This window comes from Leptidea sinapis, chromosome 6 (assembly GCF_905404315.1).
Source record: "Leptidea sinapis chromosome 6, ilLepSina1.1, whole genome shotgun sequence".
Lineage (NCBI taxonomy): Eukaryota > Metazoa > Arthropoda > Insecta > Lepidoptera > Pieridae > Leptidea > Leptidea sinapis.
Window position 1 is genome coordinate 9,521,392 of NC_066270.1, and position 27,706 is coordinate 9,549,097.

Consider the following 27,706-nt stretch of genomic DNA (forward strand, 5'->3'; position numbering starts at 1 on the left):
AAATACCTACCTACTTATCTGTATACTGTATAGTAAATAATAACATGGTAAATAGCAATATAATGTCCATTATTAAATATTTTCGGAGCATTACAATAAAAATTTACGATTAAGTATTTTATTTTAAGAAAATATACCAAGTTTTGAATATAGTCGAAACAAAATAAGTGGTAAATAATGGCACTATACGAAGGAATCGCACTGATACAAGAAAAACAAGCTGTAGTTTTAGATCTGGGAACCGATTATACCAAGTAAGATTATTTTCGTAATATTATTCTAATATGTTGCAAGCTGTAGAGTGTAGGGTGCCGGCAATTCTCCTGTGATTCCTCTGGTGCTGCAAGAGAATGTGGGCGGCGGTGATCACTTAAGACCAGGTGACGGTCGTAAGCTCATTTATCCTCCTTTTCCATAAAAAAAAGCGAGCAAGGCGTATTATATTTACGCGGAAGTAACAGACTCAGGTAATAAAGGTTAACATACGAAATTCTTTCTGCTTGGCGGCCGGACTTTAGTTATGCAATTTGACTTCAATAATAAAAAACACAAATTCATACAGGGGTTGATGTACTTACGATATTATGTTTTTACAATAAAGTAAATTCAACAGGGAGTTGACATACAGAACTTTACCTTTAAACAAATATAAATTCTTATTTGGGTAAATCTACCTTCCGAATGTGCTGTAATATAATAAAATTACATATTTGACACTTAAAGTGTAATGTGATTTACATAAATAAAATATTTTTGATAGATTTTATTAGTGCGGTTATCTTTCCCTCTGGGGATTAAGTCTTGTTAAGGCCAGTTCACATCGAAGAGTGGGTGATTCCCAATTCTAAGTTGTTTCTTTTCACTGGCAGTGGGAGCCATCATAATTTTTCCGTGCGAACTACATTGTGGCCGTGATTGGTGTTGCCCTCTGTTCCCGTAGCAACTCCAGTCCAAGCAGAGACAACCATCATGTCACAGTAGCCCATAGCTGTTCACATGCGGCCCTACAAATAGGCTTGCTACACACTCTGAATTCCTTCCACTTTGTTTGAACAAAGATGTGCTCACTTACCTGCTCTTGATGAATTAGGTGCTACTTTAAGAGGGGATTTAACGCCAATGCCCATAGCCCAAGGCTATGTGGCCCTGGATGCCTGGGGCTGCCACGTTTCGGGTCTGCAAGAGTAATTGACGTTATAAGATGATGGCATTTTGAGCACCGGCCAGAGGGTTTTGTTTGTACAAATTTTTTAAGCCAATTTGCCAACAACGGGTGTCAACCTCGAGAAGGATAGATTATAAAATACTCACTACTTGGCTCCCAAACTGAACCCTAGTCAATAAAGCCAGTATCGGGCATGTGTGGGGAGTAGGCAATCATCAACTAATATTTCTCGATCATTGCTTGCATGTTAAGGCTGGGGACCAAGCCAACAGCCTTGAGGAATCAAGCAGAGCTAGGTTACCTCTATCGCACAAGATCACCATAATTTTATTATTAGAAGCATTTTTAATTTATTATTACATAATACAATTTTCTTTACAAAAATATCAAAACTATGTCATGTTAAATAATATTGGTACATAAAATTTTTATCTAGATTAAATGATTAACATGGCTCCAACTGAAAAATTAAGGGTTACTTTTGTTTTTTTTTCGCAATGTCTATTAAAGATAGAAATGTAAAGAAAAAATTAATTTACTTCTCATACTCTGTAGACATATAATTATTTTTTGTAAAAATAAAAGTTGAGAAATGGTTTCAATTATGTGCTATTTTGGCTATTTCTTAGGATAGCGGCCTTAATGATTGTAGATAATACACAGGTATATTGTGACCAGTCTATGTAACACTTCAGGTTTGGGTTCACGAGTGAAGCAGCCCCTCGCTGTATAATTCCATCCCAGTACTGGTGTCCATCAGAGAGACGACACAAGCGGGTGCACGACTACAGCAGCACGGAGGAGCTGTATGACAACCTGGTGCACATGCTGCATCTGCTATATTTCAGGTGAATCATTATTCATTTAATGTTTTATACAAGTAAAAAAAGAAGGACTCCGTGCCGTGATATTAGCAATTGAAGCACGGTTGTGTGTGTGCGGTTACAGGGGATACTAGTTACACAATTTTTTCTCGCTTAAATAATCATATATGGCCAAAAACTTCTAAAGTATCGTTTTTACACTTTTTCACAACGCGTGACGGCCTTTTTAAAATATTTTATTGAGATGCAAACTGATCTGTCACAGACCATGACAATTCACATAATGGCCCGCTATCGGCCTGTAGTAGTGTAAGTGTGTGTGTGTGGGCTATGTATTTGCACATTAAGCGGCTTGGTTTGGTGCTATACTGTCATGTAAGGTGACACGGAGTCCTTGTTTTTTTACTAGTCCGTGTTTTATAATAGTATATTGTCCAACAAGTGCGACAAGTTGTCGATTGTCTACGAAAGCTAATTTGAACGCACGATCGAAGCAGTCATACGTTTAAGTAATCGACAATGTCGCACGAGTTGGACATACTATTTTGTACTACAAATGTGATGAGGTTGGTCATGCTCAATTTTTTTTTTATGAAAATAAGGGACAAGATGAGCAGGCCGTTCAGCTGATGGTAATTGATACGCCCTGACCATTACAATGCAGTGCCGCTTAGGATTCTTGAAACCCCCAAAAATTGTGAGCGGCTCTACAACTGCGCTCGTCACCTTGAGACAAGACTCATTTGCCCAGTATTATTTCACTAGCTACGGCGCCCTTCAGACTGAAACACAGTAATGCTTACACATTACTGCTTCACGGTAGAAATAGGCGCCAATATGGGTGGTACCCATAATCTAGCCGGCATCCTGTGCAAAGGAGCCTCCTACTGTTAAAATTTAGTTTTGATATTTCGATTGTGTTTTTTTTTCTGTTATTATTTTATTTATTGTAGCAATTTTATCCAAATTTGTGCGTGCCAAGTATAATTTGCGTGCGACAAGTAAACTTTTCGCACTCAAACAACAGTTTCATTTACGAAAAAACTCACGTGAAATTTTAAAATGGGCTTACGGCTTTTTTCAACCGCAACAGCGAGCGCCAAGTATTTTTGATGATGATTAACGCGAGTGTTACACACATGTAAATAAATCACTTTTTAAAGTATTAAAACGCGTGTAATTGTAACCGTGTTTTAAATTGGATTTTGCGTGAAAGTTTCATTTTTATTTTAGTTAAACTAACTTCAGCATTCCACTAATGTAAAAACACAGTTACACTTACACACGTCATAATCCTTTAAAAATTGTTTTATTAAAACACATTTTATATGATTAACGTAACCGCCATTTATGATGACGACACTATGGTTATAGTGCAAATTGTCGTGTTCAAAATTCAGAGTGAATTATTATCCTGACCTCGGAGTGTTGCATTTTTGAAATTAATTAACTTGTATACTTAGGTAATTTAAACGTCTAGATAGACTATGACAGCTGTGAAGACATCGAAAAATTATTGAGCTTACAACTAACCTATAGAGGTTATATAACATAGGTTAAGCAATGCACGCACACTAACACAAAGTGTCATACAAATCGCGAGTGTAAGACGTAGCTTGTCACGCACACTGAACTAATAAACGTGGCCTGTTTTATCGATCGTCTGATTGGCAAGAGCCCATCTAGAGTTCGTATAAATGGTCTAAGCTTGTATGTGTGCTCAGAAGACACTGTTAATACTCTTACTGAAGCAGGAGATGGAGGCTTGGTATTTGTCACTCGCTAGGTTCCGCCATCACTTTTGCTACACCTAGACTGGACCCTGAGCTTGTGAACTCGCCTCAAGGGACGCTTTTCTCGTTTCACATTTTTAAATTCATGAAACATTAAAATAATAATGATGCATTATTTAACATTTTTTTTGAAGTTATACTTCTTTAGGCGCGTTATAAAAAATGATGAGAGTGAAATTTTAAGTAACAGGTTGAAGTTGGATCCTTATATTTTCTGAATATTTTTTTATGGTTTCTTTGTCCATTATTAGGACAGGCAAAGGGTTAAAGCCCGTACAAGCCGGATTCATTATTTAATAATTAATTGTCAAAGCTATCTATACAAAATTTTAATAAAATTGTTCTTTCTTAAAACGTAGAATAGCACGAAGAATAAATCATTTTAATGATCTTTGCTTCGTTAGGCCAAAGAACTTATAACTTCTTGCGTGCATACATAAGTACACACACACACACTTTCTTTGTTTTATATCTATCTGTCTGTAATTCGTTTTATATTGCGAAATTTGATCCGATATTAATTATTTAAGATAGTTTTTGTGTAATTAAAAAATAGCGGCAAAATAAAAGATCTTCGACAAGAAAAACATAATTTACGTGATACATATGAATTAAGAACCCCGTGACACATTCAGAATCCTCAGACTTAGGGAGCACTTTAACCCCCCGTGCTTCCCCGGGCGTAATAATAATAGGGAAGTCCCAGCCCCAGTCAGTGGGGCTAGGTCTTCTTTAGAGGCTACTAAGGGTATTCTGATGCGGGAGAAAGTCGCTGTCGTCCTGACAGGAACGGGTCAGAGTCAACCGGATTAGTACCACAAACCAGAGGCGTGCAATGGTTTACCATCGCGGTGGGTATAGGTACTTACTATAAAGTTACGCTACGTTTCATTGTTCGTGTGTTCATAGCAGAACTAATATTAAGATCAAGATCTAGCTTCTTCATCAAAAATCTGCATATTAATTATTTTTATTTATTTATTTCTTAACTACTAACATACACAATAACAGCATGTGGTGCAAATGGCGGCCGGGCTCTTCCAGGCAACAATTTGTGATACAGTAAAAGAGAAACACAAAGAGAGAGAGAGAGAGAGAGAAAAGGGTAAGAAAAGCGTCAAAAATATAAACATTATAATTTAAACTATGCTAAAATATAGATAAATATATTAGAAAGTAAAATAATACGTAAATAAAAAGTAGAAACAATAATTAAAATTTCTGAACTGGTGAATTGTGTTGATGGATTCAATACATACAGATACTATCGAATAGGGGCAGATAATGTTCACACAGACATTATATTGTAATTCATTCACAAGAGCAATAAATTCAAAATGAGTGTACAGTTTCAGTCTGATAACTAAAATATAATCGTAACATATTTCAGACATGCCCTGGTGAATCCTAAAGAACGCAAGGTGGTGGTTGTGGAGTCCCTGCTCACCACCACACAGTTCCGAGAAACACTCGCTAAAGTACTCTACGTGCACTACGAGGTACGTATTATTAAACAATTTGTTATGTTTTTTTAAGTGATAACCCTCACTTCTAGGATTAATACACAAATAAAATTTGAAAACAAAATTTTATGAACGATGGGGGATCCGAACCCACGATCTCTCGCGTTCCGTGCGAGCTCTACCAACTGAGCTAACCGTTCGAGTGATGTATCGTCATAAAATCTTGTATGCTTTGTTCAACTCTCAGGTTATGGCTTCATCTACAGGAGTTGATAACAGTGCACTCGCACTGCACGCGAGAGGTTGTGGGTTCGAGTCTCGCATCGTTCAGATTTTTTTGTTTTCGAATTTTATTTGTGTACGTATTACGTTCATTGTGCATGCTTTTGTATTTATAGCTCTTATATTATCAAATAGGCTTAAACTAAGCGCTTTTAAATCGTCATTAAATAAAATTAATATAAATTCTATTGTAAATTATATAATTATGTTCACAAAGATTATTTTACTTTAAGCGATATTGTTATGTTTTAGTTTAAGATGATGATGTGTGAAATAAAATATGTCTATGTCTAAATCAAAAATATTTTATTTCATTGGTAATAAATCACATTTTACGTCTTGAAATATGTATTTTTTTCATACAGCTATTTAGACGGGTAGATTGAACGAACAAGAAACTCTAAGGTTGCTCTTTTCAAAATGGATTAGTTATATTACTTGTTCTTATTTTCAATGCAATATTCAAAATTTCATTAATTTAATTAAAGATTTAAGATATGCGAAAAGACTTAATAAAGTCTTTTCGCTAAATCTGTTTGGCTGTACTATTTGTATGTAACTGGTTTTAATGAACTTAATTAAATTAATAAATAAAAAAAACAATTTCAAAATTCCAAAAAACACACAATTAGTGCCTTGTAAAAATTTGTTTCCATCTGTTTTCATGTGTTTTTCGATACATTTTAAAGTTTTATTACAAAAGTTGAAAGAAGCAATGTAAACTGCGAAATAATTGCCACTTTTATGTACTTAATCTGGGAATGTTTGAAATAATAATAATAATAAGTTTTATTGAGGCAACGGAGGCCCATATTTCGTTCCAATTTATACGATTTGCTTAATATAATTAAGTCATAATATAATAACACAAAATAACTTTGGGAACAATCTGAGACAGCGCGTTTTTATCGGACAAGAATTTGAATGAATCGTTGCAATATTGGCGAATCCATTTCGCGTTTTCGCGATTTCATATTCAGGATACTGTTTGAGCTGGAACGCTGCCTTCCCAGGACGGATGACGCCCTTTTCCTTATGATGGCATAGACAACATTCGTTCGTGCTTCAGCTAACATGCCTGACGCCGAACAAAACCGCGGCAAGCCCAGCAGCATCCTCAAACTATTGTTGTACTGCACCCTTAGCGTGTCAAGTGTCTTTTGAGTGTAGTTGGTCCACAGCCCCCCCGTGTAGAAGGTTTGACAGGGGCTATATTACACCTTATGGCTAAGGCTCTTCGTTCTCGTTCTATGTCCACCTGGTCCCTAATATATTATAATAAAAATAAATGTGTGTAGGTAGATAAAGGTCGGGTTTTTTAAAATATTGTTTGAATAGTGTACAACTGCTCCAGGTGTCGGGGGTGACGTGGTGGGACAGCGCCAGGCTCGTCGCCATAACTCTGGGAGCCCCCATCGTGCTGGTGGTGGACATCGGAGCCGTCAACGTCGAGGTGGTCCCTGGTGAGTCTGCCTCCACATCACTCTGTTCTCGAATGCTCCTATATTGTGCTCTGTTTGGTCGGACAAAGGGGTTGTTAAGCGATCCCATGCTCTTTTGCTTTCGATCTTTCCCACTGTAGTGGGAGCAAGAAATACTTGGAACCATTCTCACCAAAAAAACGTTGCACAGGAACCCGGCTAGATTATGGGTACCACAACGGCACCTTTTTCTGCCATGAAGCAGTAATGTGTACCTAAACGTTTCTGTGTTTCGGTCTGAAGGGCGCCGTAGCTAGTGAAATTACTGGGCAAATGTGACTTAACTTAAATCTTATGTCTCAAGGTGACGAGCGCAATTGTAGTGCCGCTCAGAATTTTTGGGTTTTTCAAGAATTCTGGGCGGCACTGCATTGTAATGGGTAGGGCGTATTAATTACCATCAGCTGAACATCCTGCTCGTCTCGTCCCTTATTTTCATAAAAACGTTGCATAAATGATTTTCCTAATAATACCATATTTTAGAAATGGAACGACCGCCCTCAAGCTATTTAATTATAATTTTATTGAACGCTATTACATTGTAACGAAATTAAAAAAATAATATTTTATTGACAATTATACGATTCGAATCAGACTAATAATTTTTCGTTCTCATTTTTAATTGACTGATAGTTTCTATTTATTAGAAACTCTTACATTAAGTGAAATTTTCTCTTCTTTTACACAAAACGTGGCATATTTAAGAGTTAGGCATCAAGTGTGCGAATATGCGCATATAACGCGAATGAAATTTTGTTAACAAATCTTAATGTAAGTATGTAAACATTGCTAGTGAAATTACTGGGCAAATGAGACTTAGTCTTATGTCTCAAGGTGACCAGCGCAATCGTAGTGCCGCTCAGAATTTTTGGGTTTTACAAGAATTCTGAGCGGCACTGCATTGTAATTGGTAGAGCGTATCAATTACTCTAAGCTGAACGTCCTGCTCGTCTCGTCCCTTATTTAAAAAAAAAAGGAAACAAGAAAATGCAAAGTGCAGTTATGACAAAACGTATACACGGTTACATTAGCTGCAACTATTTAATGTGATAAAAATTTAAAATACGTGTCTTTTACAGTATAAAAAGTGTTAAATTACTAAAACTTAGTGTGTAGATAGTGAAGAATTAAAATCAGTGCTTTATCTCCGTTTAAGCTGAAAACAGAAACACAGAATTTTTTCCTCCAGTTCTGATAATTTAGAAATTAAGTTGGAGGTAGGTGATAAAAAACCTGAATGTTTGAAGTCAACACAAAAAGCGACAAATGACATATTCTGAATAGTTTGACAGTTGCCATCGTGATTTCGACATCGGAATGTTTGACATCAATGACAAATGACATATTCTGAACAGTTTGACAGCTGCCATCTTGACTTCGACATCGGAAGTGTTGCCATATTAAATAATAAAATTTACCCAATTCATTTTAACAAGATTTACTTAATTTTATTTAATTTTATAATAAATTACTAAAGCGAAATAAATACACCATGGGTTTACAGTGTGAGGCGTGCAGCAACAGTATAAATGTTACTCAAAAACGTATAAAATGCACTTCATGCGCACTTTTATACCATTCTGAATGTGTTAACTTTGATGACACTTCCTCGTTGTCACGTAACCAGTGGAAATGCCCATCATGCCTGATAAAACAGCGGAAAGTGGGAGATAATAGCAAGACGCCAGTCCGCAGCTCCAAACCTCAGGAGTCCATTACTCAGCCATCTATCAACGTGTGTAATCCATCTGAAATATCTGATTTATTGCCTCATTTGGAACAGTTGTTAGACAAAAAATTAAAAACTATTAAATTATTCTTTTGAAACAGATAAAGGATGAAGTAAAAGCTATCTCATCACAGTTTAATTTAATTCAAGAATCATATCAGGTCCTTCAAAATGAACACCATGACCTTAAGCAAGATGTTGTGAAATTGCAAGCTGATATTGTTGAAAAGGACGATCAGATATCGGAACTACGTCATTCAATTAATAAGCAGCAGCAATGGTGCCGGCAATCAAATATTGAAATTGTTGGTTTACCGGAAGCGCCAAATGAAAACCCCAAGACACTTATGGTGGAAATCGCCAAACATGCTGGTTTAGAACTGTCTTTTGATGAAATAGAATTTGCACACCGAGTTCAGCCTTTTAAAGTACGCCCAAACGCCCAAAACCACTTGTGATGAGGTTAAAAGACCGTATCACTAAGGATAGAATACTATCTGGCTTGCGGAACACTAAAGGTATCACAACAAAGGATATTGGATTGAGCGGTTCACCTACCAGATTCTTTGTCTTTGAGCATTTGACCCCAGATAATAAATCTCTTTTGAAAGAATCGAAGGATTTGGCAGGAAAAAAGTCCTACAAATTTGTTTGGGTGAGAAATTGTCAGATTTTTTAAGGAAAAACGAGGAATCACCTGCCATAACTATAAATACAAAAAAAGATTTATTAAAAATTGTATAACTTCAACAACTGTGACCTTTTATGTCTCACATATGAAAATTTCTAACTTATTGTTTTGTAAATTTAATACATCAACTACTGGTTTCTATTTCGTGGAATTTGTTAATCAAAATTTATATAATGTTTTTCTCACTATCTCTCACATCTTACATAACACATCACTCACACCACACATATTAATAGATAAAGCGTCGTATTGCTTAGTTATAAAAGTTATCTGCTGTCATAAATTAACTAAAATATTTTTAACTATAATTTTGAAAGTATTTGTACCGGTAACAAATGATTAAAGCGCTAAAAGTATTTTACCAGAATGTTCGTGGGCTACGTACGAAAACAAGCGATCTTAAACTTAACATTTTGTGTAATGACTATGACATTATCATTGCTACGGAAACCTGGCTTACGGATGGTTTTAATAATGGAGAATTATGTGATGGCCGTTATGACGTTTTTAGGTGCGATCGTGATTTTCGTGCAACTGCAAAGAAAACTGGTGGTGGTTTCATGATTTGTTGTAAAAGAAATCTACTTGCTCAAGAGAAATCGGAATGGTCATGTATTGGCCTAGAATCACTTTGGATTACCATACCGAGTAGCACACTGGAATCCCGTAATCACCGTCAGCTTCATGTCGGTGTTGTTTATATGCCACCTGATAAAAATCAGGCCACAAATCTTGTGACATTTACAGCAGCACTCTCTAATTATTTAGTTAACAATCAAAACGATAATGTACTTTTATGTGGGGATCAATCTATCTCACGTGAAATGATCTCAACAGGGGGTAAGTCACTTAAAAAAAGGTTCAAATGTCTTCAAAATGCTGCCATAGAATTTTTGGATATGTGCAGCATAGCTGGGCTGGAGCAATACAACTTTCTTACTAATACAGCACATAATACTCTTGACTTAATATTTTGCAATTTCCAAATTGATATACTGAGAGCTAAGCAGTCACTCGTTCCAGAAGATAATTATCACCCGTCCTTAAAAATAGACTCAACTGATCTTAATATTAAATTTTTGAAAAATAAATCTATCTCTCGCTTTAATTTTCATAGATCAAACTTTATTGAAATAAATGAAGGCCTTTCCGAAATAAACTGGCATAACACTCTACTAGGAGACAACATCAACGACATACTTGATATATTCTATAAGCAGATTAATGATCTGATAGCTCTGTTCACACCTAGAATTACAAATAAATCATCAAAAAAAATTCCATGCTGGTATAGTAGAGCACTTATACACGTGGTAAAAGATAAATTAAAACTTCACAAAAAATGGAAAAAATATAAATATCCGCTAGATTTCGATGAATTTTGCTTACTTCGTTCAAGACAAAAACTTTTACAAAAAAAAATGTTATAAATTTTATATCGATCGTATGCAAGAATATATCAATAAAGATCCTACCCGTTTATGGTCATACGTTAAATCCCTAAGAACGGGTAATATAGGTCATCCTAACACTATGTCATACAAGGGAAAAGATTTCAATAATGAGACCGAGATATGCTTTGCTTTTAGTCAACACTTCAAAAGTGTTTTTGAAAATCCCGCAGATTCCTATGATGATTATGAACTTCCATCGGGTTGCCTAATCAACGAACTTATATCGAAAATATCAGTAGATGCACATGAAATAAAACGCATTCTGAAATCACTCAAAATAAATAAGGGCGCGGGCAGTGATGGAATACCTCCAGTGTTTCTTAATAATTGTGCCGATACTTTAGCTTTACCTTTATCAATTATATTTACCTTGTCTGTTAATCGTTACGGAGAGTTCCCTGCAAAATGGAAAGAGGCCCTCATTGTGCCAATATACAAAACTGGACAACGAAACCAGATCGTTAACTACAGACCTATATCAATCCTCAACTCGATGGCAAAAATTTTCGAGATTGTAATACAGAAGCGTATTACACCTCTCGTACATAAATTTATACCACCAGAACAACATGGTTTCATGAAGAGGCGCTCTACTGTTACAAACTTGTCTGTGCTTGTTAATTACACTGTCGATAAAATGAGTAAAGGAAAACAGGTGGATGTTATCTATACGGATTTTGAAAAGGCTTTTGACCGCGTGGATCACATTATTCTGCAATAAAAAGTTATATGCGCTTGGTATAAGAGGTGATTTACATAGATGGCTTTACTCCTACATAATAAACAGAAGACAGGCTGTAGTTCTGGGTGGTGCCAAAAGTGATTTTATATATGCGTTATCTGGAGTTCCACAGGGATCTATTTTAGTACCATTGCTGTATAACGCATACTTATTTGACATATTTACCTGTTTTAAACACGCACGTTTCTTGATGTATGGAGATGATAAGAAAATTTACTATGCCATTGATTCAACTGCAGACTGTCATCTCATACAAAAGGATTTGAATAATCTGGCAGTATATTACACGAAGAATCGCATATGTATAAATGGCAGAAAATGCCAAAAAATAACATTCACGAGGCAAAAATGTCCGATTAAATTTACGTACAAGATAGGTGACTCCTTAATAAAAGAAGTAAAGTCAGTTCGGGATCTTGGTGTTACACTGGACTCTAAATTAACTATGTCTGAACACATTGAAATTATAACTAATGGAACTCTTAAACGACTCGGATTTATCAAACGTACATGTAGTTCTTTTACAAATATAACATGCATAAAAACTCTGTACTCAACATACGTAAGGAGTATCCTTGATTATGCATCATGTATTTGGTCACCTCACTATGTAGTACATATAAACAAACTTGAGCCTATACAGAAGAAGTTTGTCAGATTCTTGTGCTTCAAGGATTACTCTCATTTCGACACCTATGACGATGTCTGTGTACGCTTTAGAATGGAACCTCTGTTTATACGGCGGAAAAAAAGCGATATACTGTTACTCCATATGTTATGGAATAACCTTATAGACTGTTCGGAATTATTAGAATCTATATATCTAAGCGTACCGGACTACAGAACCCGTCACACTTCCTTGTTTCACGTCCCCCAAGTATCTACAAATTATGCCCAGAACAATATTTTAAAACGTATAACATACTTATATAATACCGAGTACGCAGGTACTGACATTTTTGCCACGTCTAAGCAACGCTTTTTACACGAAATCTCAATACTTAAAACACACGAAAATAAAATTGTATAACATAAACACGAAAACACTCAATCACCTACACCCTCACTCACCTACACTATACACACACACACACACCTCTGAAATAATATCATTATTAACGTATGTAATAATATTAGCATTAAATAACAGATGTATACCTATTAAAGTTTTGTAACTATGTATTATTCTTAATCCTAAATTGGTATATTTGTAAAATTATTTGTAAGTCTATTGTTATGGTATATAAAGCTGTTGGATTATGAGTAAATAAATAAATAAATAAAACGGCCATTTACGGCTCTGAAAAAAAGTTTTACTTTTAATACCACAATAATTTGATCTTTCACAAGTTAATCGTAACCATTATAAAGCACAAATAAATTTCTCCAAAGGTCATGAGATTGGTATAACAATAAATAATAGGGGTAAAAATTGCCGTTCTATTGTAATAGGTATTTCGAATCGACATAGTACCTTCATGGTTTGAGATTTTTGAGTGAAACTTTCTTCACATGTACCATATTGTTCGTCTTTTAAAAAATGTACAACATTCGACTGTCGACTTTCAGTTCTTTTTTTAATCAGCTTTAGAGAAAAAAAGATGGTCACTTCGAAAATTCGAGTGATTTTAGAATACTAGTTCCGACGTGGGTGTAACGTGGCAGAAACACCTCGCAATATCAATTTTGCGTTTGGAGAGGGGACTCATAATGAACGCACCCTGCGATTTAAACGCTTTCGTGATGGAATCTTCGATTTGTAGAACGAACCACGTGGAAGACCCACACAGGTGAATAACAAGGAATTGAAAGATATTGTGGAAGCCGATCCTAGCCAAACTACCCAGGAATTAGCGGCTTGGTTAAACGTTACCTTACCAACAATATTGATTAATTTGCGTCAAATCCATAAAATAAAAATATGAAAAATGAATGCCTCATGATTTGACTGATCTGCAGAAAGAAACCTGTCTTGAACTTTGTGTTGCCTTGTTGAATCGATACAGAACTGAAGAAATATTGGATCGAATTGTGACATGCTATGAAAAGTGGATTCTTTACGATAACCGTAAGCGAAAAATGCAATGGCTGACCCCAGGTCAAACGCCGCAACAATGTCCTAAAGCAAAGGTTACCAATAAAAAGGCATTGGTAAGTGTTTGGTGGTGTCAGCATGGTGTTCACTATAGCTTTCTTCGATCTGGTCAAGCAATAACGGCAGATGTCTACTGTGCCGATCCCCGAACAATGATAGCAAAACTAGCAGTGAAACAGCCCCGACTCATGAATCGATCTTCACCACTATTGCTCCATGATAAAGTGAAACCTCATCCAGAACGAGAAACCGTTTTAACTCTAACAGGAACTGCAATTAGAAACCATTCGTCACCCTCCGTATTCGCCAGAGTTTGATCCAACCGACAATTTTCTACGTGATAAAAAGTTTTCTTCTCAGGAGGCAGTACAAAATGCTTCCACAGTTTGTCGAATCTAGATCACCACAGTTCTATCGCAAAGGCATAAATGATATTAGATGACAGTAATGTATAGATAATAATTTTGATTAAATAAAAAAAAAATTGCATCTGAAATCAGGAAACGACTCTAATTCGTTCCCCAATCGCAGCTGCAACTGTTACTTATAACTTTACCGTTGTATGCGAGTCGAGAAATTTATCTACGGCCGTATTCATTAACCTCTCTATCATGCTCTCTATCCAATGTTTTAGACATAACGAAAGTATATATTGAGAGCATCGTACGTTTGTATGGTGGCGGTTATAATGAGACGTGTGACAGTGGTGCACGGCCTGGTGGTGCTGCATGCCATGGAGTCAGAGCCGCTCGGGACGAGCGCCGTGCACCGCGAGCTGGCACGCCTGCTGCAGGAGGAGCACGGACCGGAACTGGTGCTGGAGCCAGCTGAGCTCGAGGACATCACAGGTGAGCGGAGCGGGACATATTACCAACTGACTATAACAGAGCTGATGAGTTTGAGATGGGAGTATGCACTCTAGTGCGCACTAACAATAGCTTCCCAATTCATTTATAATAATATATGTATAGTTTATAATAGGAAGGATGAATACATTCTGAATAAAGATATACATACCATCAATACAAGAAATAAAAATAAAATGGCTATTCCGTTTTTGGAATCTCAGTGTGCATTTTTTTATAAAATCCCAAATAATCTAATAAATAATATCACATGTCTAGCATATTGCACGGCCGGTGAAACAAGTATAGGTACTCCGTGCCGTCACTGCATAATAAAATTGCTAGGAGAACACAGGCTTTATGATGTTCCCATCAGCCAAATAGCTGGTCACCTATTTGAACAACTCGGGAAGCCCATAGGAAGGAACTTTCGCAATAATTCATTTCATCAATTCAACGACCGACAATACGGGTTTCGCAATGGTCGGTCGGCAGATGATCTTCTGGTATACCTAACACAGATGGGCTGCGGCTATTGAAAGCAAGGGGGAAGGCCTGGCAGTCAGCCTGGATATAGCGAAGGCCTTTGATTGTGTATGGCACAAGGCGCTCCTCTCTAAACTTCCATCATTTGGGCTTCCCGAGAGCATGTGCAAGTGGACCTCCAGCTTCCTCACTGGGCGCAGCATACAGGTCGTTGTCGACGGATATTGCTCGAACCTGAAGCCCGTGAATGCTGGAGTGCCCCAAGGCTGTGTGCTGTCTCCCACGCTGTTTCTTCTGCATATCAATGATATGTTGACACCTCCAACATTCATTGCTATGCAGACGACAGCACTGGTGATGCCGTATACACGGGCCATGCAAGTCTCTCTCGGGAAATCGTCGACCAGTGCCGGGAGAAACTTGTGTCTTCTATCGAGTCCTCTCTTGAGAAGGTCGCGGAATGGGGAAAATTGAACCTTGTCCAATTTAACCCTAAGAAGACTCAAGTTTGCGCGTTCACCACTAAAAAAACCCCATTTGTCGTATCACGGCTCTTCGACAACACTTCCCTCAAAGCCTCGCCTAGTATCGGAATACTGAGTCTCGAAAGCTCGAGCGATTGCCAATTTCGTGGTCATCTGGAAGGCAAAGCCAAATTGGCTTCAAAGAAACTGGGCGTCATTAATAGAGCACGGCATTACTTCAAGCCGGCCCACATACTAGCGCTCTACAAAGCGCAGGTCCGGCCACACATGGAGTATTGCTGTCATCTCTGGTCTGGCGATACTGGGGTCAGTATCAGCTCGATCCATTTGACTGCGTGCAACGCAGAGCAGCTCGAATTGTCGGGGACCCAGTGCTCTGTGAACGGCCGGATCACTTGGCGTTGCGTAGAGACGTCGCCTCATTGTGTGTCTTCTACCGCATTTATCACGGGGAGTGTTCCGAAGAGCTGTTAACCTGATTCCTGCCGCCGAATTCCACCTTCGCACGACACGCCACAATTTAGGATATCATCCTCACCATCTGGATGTGTGGCGGTCCTCCACAGTGCGGTTTTCAAGGAGCTTTCTTTCACGTACTACAAAGCTGTGGAATGAGCTTCCTTGTGCGGTGTTTCAGGGACGATACGACATGGGTACCTTCAAAAAAAGCGCGTACACCTTCCTTAAAGGCCGGCAACGCTCCTGTGATTCCTCTGGTGTTGCAAGAGATTGTGGGCGGCGGTGATCACTTAACAACAGGTGACCCGTACGCTCGTTTGTCCTCCTATTCCATAAAAAAAAAGCTCTTTATGCTAAAACTGACAGAAAATCTTTTGCTAACCTACCGCTATTTTCTCTCCTTTTGACTAATCCACTTCCACTCATCCATGGGTAAGATAGATCACCAGTTGAGTGACTTTATCGGAATCTGTAATAAGCTGGTGCTTTTCCAGAGATCTAAAACGCTGGCGGTGGATGTTCGGATTTATAACTTTGCAGAAAAGGGGGTTATTTGCTATCGGATAGTAGTTTTATTGATTCGAGCGTACCCGAGCGTATAGAGGGATCGTTTTTTCACTTTGTCGTTCATGAAGCTGGGCCTGGCACGAGTTGTGGAGTCGGGGATACAGTGCTCTGTGAATGGCTGGATCACTTGGCGTTGCGTAGAGACGTCGCTTCATCGTGAGTCTTTTAACGCATTTATCACGGGGAGTGTTCCGAAGAGCTGTTTCACCTGATTCCTGCCGCCGATGGCGGTCCTCCACTGTGCGCTTTTCAAGGAGCTTTCTTCCACGTACTACAAAGCTGTGGAATGAGCTTCCTTGTGCGGTGTTTCCCGGACGATAGGACATGGGTACCTTCAAAAAAAACGCGTACACCTTCCTTAAAGGCCGGCAACTCTCCTGTGATTCCTCCTCTGGTGTTGCAAGAATATGTGGACGGCGGTGATCGCTTAACACCAGGTGACCCGTACTCTCGTTTGTCCTCCTTTTTCTATAAAAAAAAGCACTTGTGATTCCATCGGGTCCGTTCTATTTATAAATATCCAAGGGAAAAAGTGCTTTAAGGTCAACCACACGAGGACACACAAGGACACCGGTAGACCTTGATCAAAATCAGTGCGGCGTTTGTGAAGTTCAAGGTCGTGTTGGCCTCAATCGGTTGTGGCCCTAAGGTCATAAAGTGGCACTACAACTCATACAATTTTAAGGAGGATACAATAAGGGTATCTAAAATTAAAATAGACCGGAAGTTTATTGTAGTAGGCGTTACTTTGCGGAAACCCATTATTATCCAAATGATTTGAGTGTTCTCTAGTGTTAATTCCGCCAATATTTGTCTTTAAACAATTCGACACGTGTTTCGCCTCTACACGAGGCATCCTCAGAACGTGTTCAAAATCTGGCACGAGCCTCACGAGTCTCACACGTGTCGAATTGTTTAAAGAGAAATATTGGCGGAATTAACACTAGAGAAAACTCAAATCATTTGGATAAAATAGCCCGGTAAAGCTCCTGTCATTGCTCTGTTGTTGCAAGCTATTTGGGCAACAGTGATCGCTTAAGATTACGTGAGCCACGCGTTTGTCGTCCTCTTTCATATACTTTCATACCGGACAGTGCGAGCGTGCTTCGTGCCGTCGCGCACGTTGGCCGAGCGGTTGAGCGGCGGGCGGGAGACGGTGCGAGATGTGATGTACCCGCGGGCAGCGGGGGCGCTGCGCGTCAGTGGGGAAGTACGAGCCGCCGTCGCCAACGTGCTGTGGGAGCGCGACCACGAGCAGTGCTCTTTGCCCGACCTGGTGCTGCGCGCGCTACGCCGGAGCCCCGTGGACGTGCGACGCGCGCTGGCTGCAAGCGTGTGCGTGGTGGGGGGCGGTGCCTCTTTGCCCGGACTGCGCGCGCGACTGTCGCAGGAGCTAACCCACCTACTGACCCAGCCACCTTACAAGTACGTAACTCCTGTCTGACCCGGCTGATTGTGTTTTCCTAAGCTATGTTTTATTAGACATATTTTTTTTTAAATATTTAATAGAGAAAAAAAACTTTATACGAATTTTTCTTTTTTCGAATTTTTTTCTCAGTTGGTATAGTGTTTATAATAATAAAACAACTGTTTTATTATTAATATTAAATTATACTCAGATTAGTTAATCTATTGCACAAAAATAGCAAAATTAAATAAATTGGAAGCACAAAATACAAAAATAGTACACATTGGTGACAATAGACAAAAAAAGGTAATTATTATAAAAAAAATTTAAAGGGCAATAACTTAACGGTTAAGTTTAGGGTACGTAGTCAAATCAGTCAGGAATGATGGAAACTACAACCTCTTAAAGGATTTAGGTCGACTTAACCCATAACCCTGTAGAATGCCTGTATGTTATATTATGTTGCCTGGTCATGATTGGCGTTCAAGATGATAAATAGTTGTAGTGGTTATGCTACTGAGGAGTTTAATTAAAAAGTCCTCATTCATTAATTATATCTCTCATCTTCAATTTAAAATAAAAGCATACTACAATAAGCGCTGTCGTCAAAGACCATGCTGCCTGCATGTTCCCGGAGCTAGAACTAATTATAGACAAAATAGTTATCTACTGCGGGCTGGTCGATCTTTCAACGACTTGTCAAAGCTATTAGGCCTGGATTTGTTCATCACTCCACTTAGGCAGGTAAAACAGCTCCTTACCGAGATCTTTTTCAATCAGGTGTAATTGTAAATTTTAGTTATTTTGTTAATTTTTGTTTTCTCTTTATCATTTTATATAATTTTCGTATTTGTTGTCCACTTAACTCTTACATCATATATCCATTTCTATCTGTGAAAACTTTTAATTGTCCTTCTGTAATTATGTATGTAACTTATATTTTTTAACCTAGCTGTAAGTTTTCCAAAAATAGTAAGATAAAATAAATTAAATAAATAAAAAAGTTATACAATGAGTGGTAAAGTTTCTTAGCAAGGCTAAGGAATAATTTATATGCGTTAAATAATTCGGTTGCTAGTGTTTTACGACTAGTGGTGGCAGTAATACAAAAAATGTCCAAATTTTATTCAAAGATAAGGCAAATCAGAGCATATGTACAAGTTTTTCGAAATTTGGTATGTGAATGTGGAGTGTGTAGAATAGAAAATGTACGATGGGGACGGATGTGTATTGATGGGGATTTTAAAGAGTAAGTTATCAAGAGCTGCGCACAATCAACGGTGTTATTTACGAGGGCTGCACTAAAAGTATCGGGAATGGATTATTTCCACTGTTCCTGTCATATTAAAATATTTTTAATTGAAAACTCCTTGGTTCTAAAAATCGAATACCATTAATTTATTTAAAAAAAGTTTCTCGCTCTTGTCACAAGGTCTTTTCAAACTTGTTTAGTCGTTGAGAAAATGGAATTGACTCGAGAAAATTATAGAGCGATGATTTATTATGACTTTCAAATTGGTTTAACACAAAAACTGTGTATTGACCGGATGATTTCTGCATTTGGTGATGAAGCCCCATCCAAAATCACAATTTATCGCTGGTTTGCTGAATTTCAACGTGGAAGTGTCAAGCTCAGTGATGATCCCCGTCAAGGTCGTCCAAAAACTGCAGTCACCAAAGAAAACGTTGATGCTGTGCGTAAGCTGATTGAGGAAGATCGACATGTGACATACCGCGAAATTCAGGCAACTTTAGACATTGGCATGAGTCAAATACAAATAATCTTGCATGAACAATTAGGTGTAAAAAAGTTGTTTTCCCGATGGATACCGCATTTGCTCTGTGAAGAGCAAAAAGCGGTTCGCGTTACTTGGTGCGTCAGAACTCTCGAAAGATTCCACGCAGGATCCTCAAATGCTGTGTACAACATCGTATCAGGTGACGAATCCTGGATATACGCGTACGAACCCGAAACAAAAAACCAGTCACGAGTTTGGGTGTTCGAAAATGAGTTGAAGCCAACAAAAAATGTTCGTTCACGGAGTGTTGCAAAAAAAATGGTGGCCACGTTTGTCTCCAAAACCGGCCATGTTGCGACTATTCCTTTTGAGGGACAAAGAACGGCTAATGCAGAATGGTATACTGGCATTTGTTTGCCATAGGTCGTTTCTGAATTCTGTAAAGAGAACTGCTATCGCCGCATCATCCTCCATCACGACAGTGCGAGTTTTCACAACGCGCACAGAACAAAAGAGTTTTTTAAGAGCAAGAAAACATAGAATTATTAGACCATCCGCCGTACAGCCCCGACCTTAGCCATAATGATTTCTATACTTTCCCTTAAGTACAGAATAAATTGCGTGGTCAGAGATTTTCATCACCTGAAGAATCTGTGGACGCCTACAAAACGGCCATTTTGGAGACCCCAATTTCCGAATGGAATGGTTGCTTCAATGATTGGTTCCATCGTATGGAAAAATGTGTCAAATTTCGCCGAGAATACTTCGAAAAGCAATAAATACATTTTAAATAGTAATGTTGTGTCACTTCCTTGATTCCCGAAATTTTCAGTGCCGCCCTCGTATAATATTGATGAGGTAGATATGTCACTTATATTTCTTCGAATGGTAAGTAGCAGTAGTTGAAACTGGGCACATAGACCTTCATAATTCTTGTCAGAATTGAGTTTAAATTTGAAATTAAGGAAACGAGGAACTTTTTTCTGGATTCATTTAAATACGTTGTACCTCATATTATATCCTTGTAAGTTTGTTTAGCTATGTTATATGTTTTTATTTTAATGATGAAATAAGACATTTTTTAAGATATTTCTATATATTGTGTTTTAAAATTATTAATAGTTTTGCTAATTACTGCTTATTGCAAAACATCAATAGAAATATTGTATTACTTTTTGATTTTATCGATGTTTTTAGTTATTGTTTTAATATTTGTTTATTATTTCGTATATATTTTCGGCTTTATTTTAATTTCTATTATTATTTCGGTGTGCCAACAATTATTTGCATATATTACGAAGCCGACAGCATAGTCGTACATCAACTTGGATTACGTTTGGTGTTATTTTTAAAGGTACTGTGAGGTGGATCACTAATATTTACAGCAAATCATATTTTATATTATTATTATGTTTTAAATAACCATACAACATGTAGTGTTGCAAAAAGAAAATGTGCATATTATTATTGCATTATTTTATATATTATTATTATTTCTTTATTCTATAACATCACTATATTTAAATATAACTTCATTTTTCAATCCTCCTTGCAAAATAACCTTTAAAAAAAATGTCATTTAGTCATAAAATAAAAATTGGACTTCTTAACCCTGGCTCGTTAGGGACGAAACATGACGAGTTTCTCGTAGCAGTGGAGCGACACGGTGTGGATTTGTTGGCCATAAACGAGACGTGGCTGCGCGCTGGGGAGGAGGGGCGCGCGCCATCACCAGCCGGCTACAAACTGCTTCATGTTCCGCGCCCGCCTGCCGTTCGCTCGCGCGGAGGAGGAGTTGGGTTTTTTATAAAAAAAAACATAGCAGTACAGGTTTTGTTGTGTGGGTGTGAACAAATGTGGGTCAAACTTAAATTGCGAGAAAAAACATGTGTCGTAGGTACAGCATATCGGCCACCATGGTTAGATGTCGATTTATTTCTAAATACACTCACAGAAGCTGTTGGCTCATTTGTATGGTGTGAGCATTTAGTTATATTAGGCGATTTTAATATCGATGGCTTAAACAAAACCAGTTTAAGTTATAAAAAGTTTGAACACTAGGGAGTATATATATATATATACATAGAGTCACTTAGTAGTCACGCATTTATAACGTGTACATTAAATATACCGAAAAATAAAATACAACCTAAACATATTGTGTGCAGACCTATAAAAGACATTGATTCCATAAATTTCATTGATTCGCTTAACAATACTATCTGGAAAAATTTATTATTAATAACTAATGTTAATGAAATTGTACCTTTGCTGACATATTATATTATAAATTTATTCGATATTTACGCTCCAAAAAAAATTATATATGTTAAGGAAACCCAATATCCATGGATTACTTATAACATTAAATTAATAATGAAACGTCGTGATGATGCCCAAAAATTAGCAAAACAAACAAAACTTGAGTCACATATACAATTCTATAAAGAATTAAAACGGTATGTTCCTCAGGCTTTGCATAGGGAAAAGGTAGTGTATTACAATACGTACATTAACTCCAATATTAATAATCCTCAAAAAATGTGGAAACACATAAAACATAATATTCGAATAAAATCAAAAGAACACAACCCATTACCGCCCCACTTAAATGATCCAAATAAAATTAATTCTCACTTCTTGAATATCCCTGGAACTAATCTAGTAACATTATCCACTCTTACGTATTTTGAGTTTCACCGTTTCGGTAACTCAACTTTTGACTTTAGGACTGTTGACGATAATGGTACTCTCATGGCTATAAAAGAGCTCAAGTCGAATGCTATTGGTATTGATGACATTTCTCTTGACATGCTGCTCCTCACTCAATCATACTAACACATATTATTAATTTTTTCTTTCAAAACTAATACTTTTCCCGACCTTTGGCGGCATGCCCTGATTCGTCCTCTGCCAAAAAATGACATACCACGCAATTTTTCCGACCTAAGACCAATTAGTATACTTCCGTGTCCTTCAAAAATTATAGAAAAAATTGTGCATAAGCAATTGATGAGCTACTTAGAAACACAAAATATACTACCGGATCACCAATCCGGTTTCAGGAAACAGCGAAGCACCACTACGGCCCTCATTGGCGTAGTAGATAATATTTTAGCAGCGCAAGAGGAAAAAAAAGTAACAATCTTAATACTTCTTGATTTCTCATGTGCTTTTGATACTTTAAATATAAATCGTTTCTACACCGTTTCTATACCACTTCTTTTAGACAAAATGGAGGCAATTGGAATAAGAGGAAAGGTGCATTAAATTTTTAAGGATTACCTGACAAACAGAAAGCAAACTGTAAAAATAGGTGATTATGTAAGCTCTTTTCATCCAGTAACTCACGGTTTACCTCAGGGCAGTGTGCTCGGTCCTGCTTTGTTTCTGATTTATGTGAACGCCCTTTGTCATCTTAATCCAATTAACTGCAAAACATTTATGTATGCCGATGATACGGCCTTAATTTTTCATGCCGATTCTTGGGCAGATGTCAAAACCAAGGTTGAAATAGGACTTCGAAAAACTTTTCAATGGCTTCAACAGAATTTGTTAACTCTAAACATTCTTAAAACAAAATATATCACCTTTGGCATTACTACAAGACAAATTCCCTCAGACGAAAATTTTTCCGTACAAGTTCATAATTGTAAGAAAGTCTTGACTCAAAATAAAGGATGCTCTTGTGTTTACCTTAATAAAACGTAAATAATTAAATACCTAGGAGTTCTAATAGATGAGACCCTATCATGGAAACCGCAAATTGATCTACTGTCAGAAAGGACTAGAAAACTTATTTTCGTATTTAAAACCTTACGTCAGATTGCTGATTTCACTCTTTTGAGAAATGTTTACTTTGCATTAGCACAATCCTTATTAACTTATTGTATTAAATCGTGGGGTGGCGCTCGAAAATCATGTCTTTTGAAGCTTGAACGGGCCCAACGTGCTCTATTAAAGGTTATTATTTGCAAACCCTTTCGGTATCCTACTTGTGAACTATACACTAAATGCGATGTCTTGTCTGTAAGACAATTGTTTATTAGGGACACTATAATGGCACAGCACTCAAAACTTATATTTGTTCCAGAAGCAGTAACAAAACGACGTAAAGATAAAGTCTGTCCTACAAACACTTTTAAAACTTTTTTTATACGTAAATAACAATAGTAGTTACTCAATGGGTCACCAAGGGGCTGCTGAAAATCAGCGCTGTGTTGGTATTATACCAACGTAGCATGACGCTGAGTCAGCTCCTTTTAATAACAATAACTGCTACACAGTACTTTTAAATTAAGATAATTCCTATAATATTAAACATATACTTGTTCTTTTTGTCATTTGTATTATTTTTATGTTATTAGTTCTTAATTTTTTTTTACCTCTGTAAGTTCTTTTTTACTTTTATTATTCTGTGTGGTTTGTGTTTGCTATTAATAAAGTTTTCATTCATTCATTCATATTTGGGGTTCCAATTTTGGGATGCATATTCAAGGTTGCTTCTAACCAGGGCACAATAAAGAACTTAAATTGATTAAGTTTTGTGAAATCTATAGATGATCGGAATAAGAATCCCAACATTTTTGATGCTATCCTCACAATTTGGTGCATATATTTATCATACAGTAATTTACTATCGACTGTTGCACCTAAATCTCGTTTTAACTAAACACGAATTATTTCTTGATTCTTGAACTTGTATGTGGATCTATATACGTTGTGCTTACGCGTAAAGGTTAAGGCAAAACATTTAGAAAAGTTAAGATCTAATTTATTAACTTTGCAATATTGATCGAGTCTAAATACATCATCTTGAAGAAGACTCTGGTCCCTGTAGTTATTTACTACTCTAAAGATTTTCATATCATCAGCAAAGAGCAAGACGTTGGAATTATGAAAACAAGTGTCAATATCCTGAATGAAAATAATAAAGAGTAGAGGCTCTAGTAAGGAACCCTGCGGCACGCCCGAGGGAATACTACGCCATGAAGTGGTAACGCCATTAACGCTCTACAACTGTGATGTATTTTTACATAGGAAAAAAATCAGCGAAACAGATCACCTCTAAGATAATTTGAGTAGAGTAGTATGTTATGGTCAATTCGATCAAAAGCCTTGTTGTAGTCAGTGTACACTGCGTTAACTTGGTTTCGATTGTCCATTCTATCAGATACAAAATCTGTGAATAGAGCCAGATTTAATATGATGGATCTTCATTTAACGAAATCATGTTGGGAGGGACTAAAATGAAGCCTTAAAATCGGATATAGCTGGTCATATACAACTCGATCTAGTTTTTGCCAGTATGCAGAGTTTAGAGATCGGCTGATAATTGTTGATAAGTTGTTTAGGACCACTCTTATCAGATCTTAGGTACGATGCCCCCTCTGATCTCTTATATAGAAAGGTCTTATATACAAGATAAGACACAGTTTTAGCGCAATTGATAAGAAATATTGGTGGCAAATAATCAGGACCAGCTTATTTATTTAGATCTAGGGACTTCAGCAGTTAGTATACCCGCTCTTGGCTCACGTGGATACTATTAATATCAAGTACAGTATCGTTTAAATAAAAAAGTGGGGAGGAAGAGAGGCTAGGTATGGGGTCTGATGAACTTTGCTGATAACCCAAAAAGGTGGAAAAGAAATATTCAGAGAATAGTTCACATATACCTTCACCTAAGTCACTGGTATGATCAAACATATTATTAACAAACAAAAAGGAGCGTGGCAGGTATGGCAGCGCGTGGTCGTCGGCACTTTGCACTTACTAACGAAAGTAAATTAGATGTTTATACATGCACACTACAGTCACCTTCGATCCCCACAAATTATTGAGGTTTGATAATGAAAGATAAGGATAGAATGAAATACGTAAAATAAACAAAGAAACACATTTTCAGTTTCATTGATTTGATTGATACGCGGCGAAAACCTGTGCAAGAGATCGCGCGGAGTGCTGTATTACAACTACTAAATGTTGGAAATATAATATTAAGTTTTATTTATTTATTTACAATTTTTCTCGTACAGGATTCATCTCATATCTGGTTCATTCGATTATGTTTCAGGGACAGCTTAAACATTGAAGAGATGCGGTTCCACGTGCTGGCGTGTCCGGGCAACATCGCGGCGTGGACGGGCGGCAGTGTGGCGGGCGCGGCCGACGGAGGCGGGCGCGCGCTCTCCCGCGAGATGTACCTACGCGACCGGCGGCTAAGGGACTGGCCCTGCCTGCTGCACAACACGCCGCCCGAGCACCCGCACTGGGGCTAGTGTCACGTGGCGCTCCTCCCCGGGACTGGCCCTGCCTGCTGCACAACACGCCGCCCGAGCACCCGCACTGGGGCTAGTGTCACGTGGCGCTCCTCCCCGGGACTGGCCCTGCCTGCTGCACAACACGCCGCCCGAGCACCCGCACTGGGGCTAGTGTCACGTGGCGCTCCTCCCCGGGACTGGCCCTGCCTGCTGCACAACACGCCGCCCGAGCACCCGCACTGGGGCTAGTGTCACGTGGCGCTCCTCCCCGGGACTGGCCCTGCCTGCTGCACAACACGCCGCCCGAGCACCCGCACTGGGGCTAGTGTCACGTGGCGCTCCTCCCCGGGACTGGCCCTGCCTGCTGCACAACACGCCGCCCGAGCACCCGCACTGGGGCTAGTGTCACGTGGCGCTCCTCCCCGGGACTGGCCCTGCCTGCTGCACAACACGCCGCCCGAGCACCCGCACTGGGGCTAGTGTCACGTGGCGCTCCTCCCCGGGACTGGCCCTGCCTGCTGCACAACACGCCGCCCGAGCACCCGCACTGGGGCTAGTGTCACGTGGCGCTCCTCCCCGGGACTGGCCCTGCCTGCTGCACAACACGCCGCCCGAGCACCCGCACTGGGGCTAGTGTCACGTGGCGCTCCTCCCCGGGACTGGCCCTGCCTGCTGCACAACACGCCGCCCGAGCACCCGCACTGGGGCTAGTGTCACGTGGCGCTCCTCCCCGGGACTGGCCCTGCCTGCTGCACAACACGCCGCCCGAGCACCCGCACTGGGGCTAGTGTCACGTGGCGCTCCTCCCCGGGACTGGCCCTGCCTGCTGCACAACACGCCGCCCGAGCACCCGCACTGGGGCTAGTGTCACGTGGCGCTCCTCCCCGGGACTGGCCCTGCCTGCTGCACAACACGCCGCCCGAGCACCCGCACTGGGGCTAGTGTCACGTGGCGCTCCTCCCCGGGACTGGCCCTGCCTGCTGCACAACACGCCGCCCGAGCACCCGCACTGGGGCTAGTGTCACGTGGCGCTCCTCCCCGGGACTGGCCCTGCCTGCTGCACAACACGCCGCCCGAGCACCCGCACTGGGGCTAGTGTCACGTGGCGCTCCTCCCCGGGACTGGCCCTGCCTGCTGCACAACACGCCGCCCGAGCACCCGCACTGGGGCTAGTGTCACGTGGCGCTCCTCCCCGGGACTGGCCCTGCCTGCTGCACAACACGCCGCCCGAGCACCCGCACTGGGGCTAGTGTCACGTGGCGCTCCTCCCCGGGACTGGCCCTGCCTGCTGCACAACACGCCGCCCGAGCACCCGCACTGGGGCTAGTGCTCACTACATTCAATATAAGTTATTAATTATTTACTTATTGTAATAAAACCGTACAAAAACTGTGATTAATGGTCTTTTGCACATTATATATAATCAACTATCTGTATAAAGATCAACTTAATCAAACATTACTTATAACCGTGGTGCTGATATTATAATAAATACGTAATTATCGTTTATCAGTTTTTGTACATGTACCTCACTCTTATCAATGGCAATATTATGGCAATGTGGCAGTGGTCTGAACGACTGGATCACATGACGTTGCGTAGAGACATCGCTTCATTGTTGGTCTTCTACCGCATTTTTTTTTATTGAATAGGAGGACAAACGAGCGTAAGTTGTTAAGTGATCACCGCCGCCCATATTCTCTTGCAACACCAGAGGAATCACAGGAGCGTTGCC

At 39.1% G+C, this 27,706-nt stretch overlaps 1 protein-coding gene across 1 annotated transcript; it reads left to right on the top strand.

Annotated features, from left to right (window-relative positions):
* On the top strand, positions 1-27,478 carry LOC126965060 (actin-related protein 10). Its single transcript, XM_050808507.1, has 7 exons — positions 1-254; positions 1,861-2,013; positions 5,173-5,281; positions 6,882-6,990; positions 14,424-14,567; positions 17,656-17,986; positions 25,785-27,478. Exons 1-7 carry the CDS (start codon positions 178-180, stop codon positions 25,987-25,989), a joined length of 1,128 nt encoding a protein of 375 aa, XP_050664464.1. The 5' UTR covers positions 1-177; the 3' UTR covers positions 25,990-27,478.
* Positions 27,479-27,706: the final 228 nt, after the last annotated feature.

What these genes read in the sequence shown, in the direction of transcription:
- LOC126965060 (XM_050808507.1), top strand. Translation starts at nt 178, where the DNA reads ATGGCACTATACGAAGGAATCGCACTGATACAAGAAAAACAAGCTGTA. An exon ending in TACTCTACGTGCACTACGAG is followed by an intron (nt 5,282 to 6,881) that starts GTACGTATTATT and finishes CAACTGCTCCAG; the next exon opens with GTGTCGGGGGTGACGTGGTG. An exon ending in CAACGTCGAGGTGGTCCCTG is followed by an intron (nt 6,991 to 14,423) that starts GTGAGTCTGCCT and finishes GACGTGTGACAG; the next exon opens with TGGTGCACGGCCTGGTGGTG.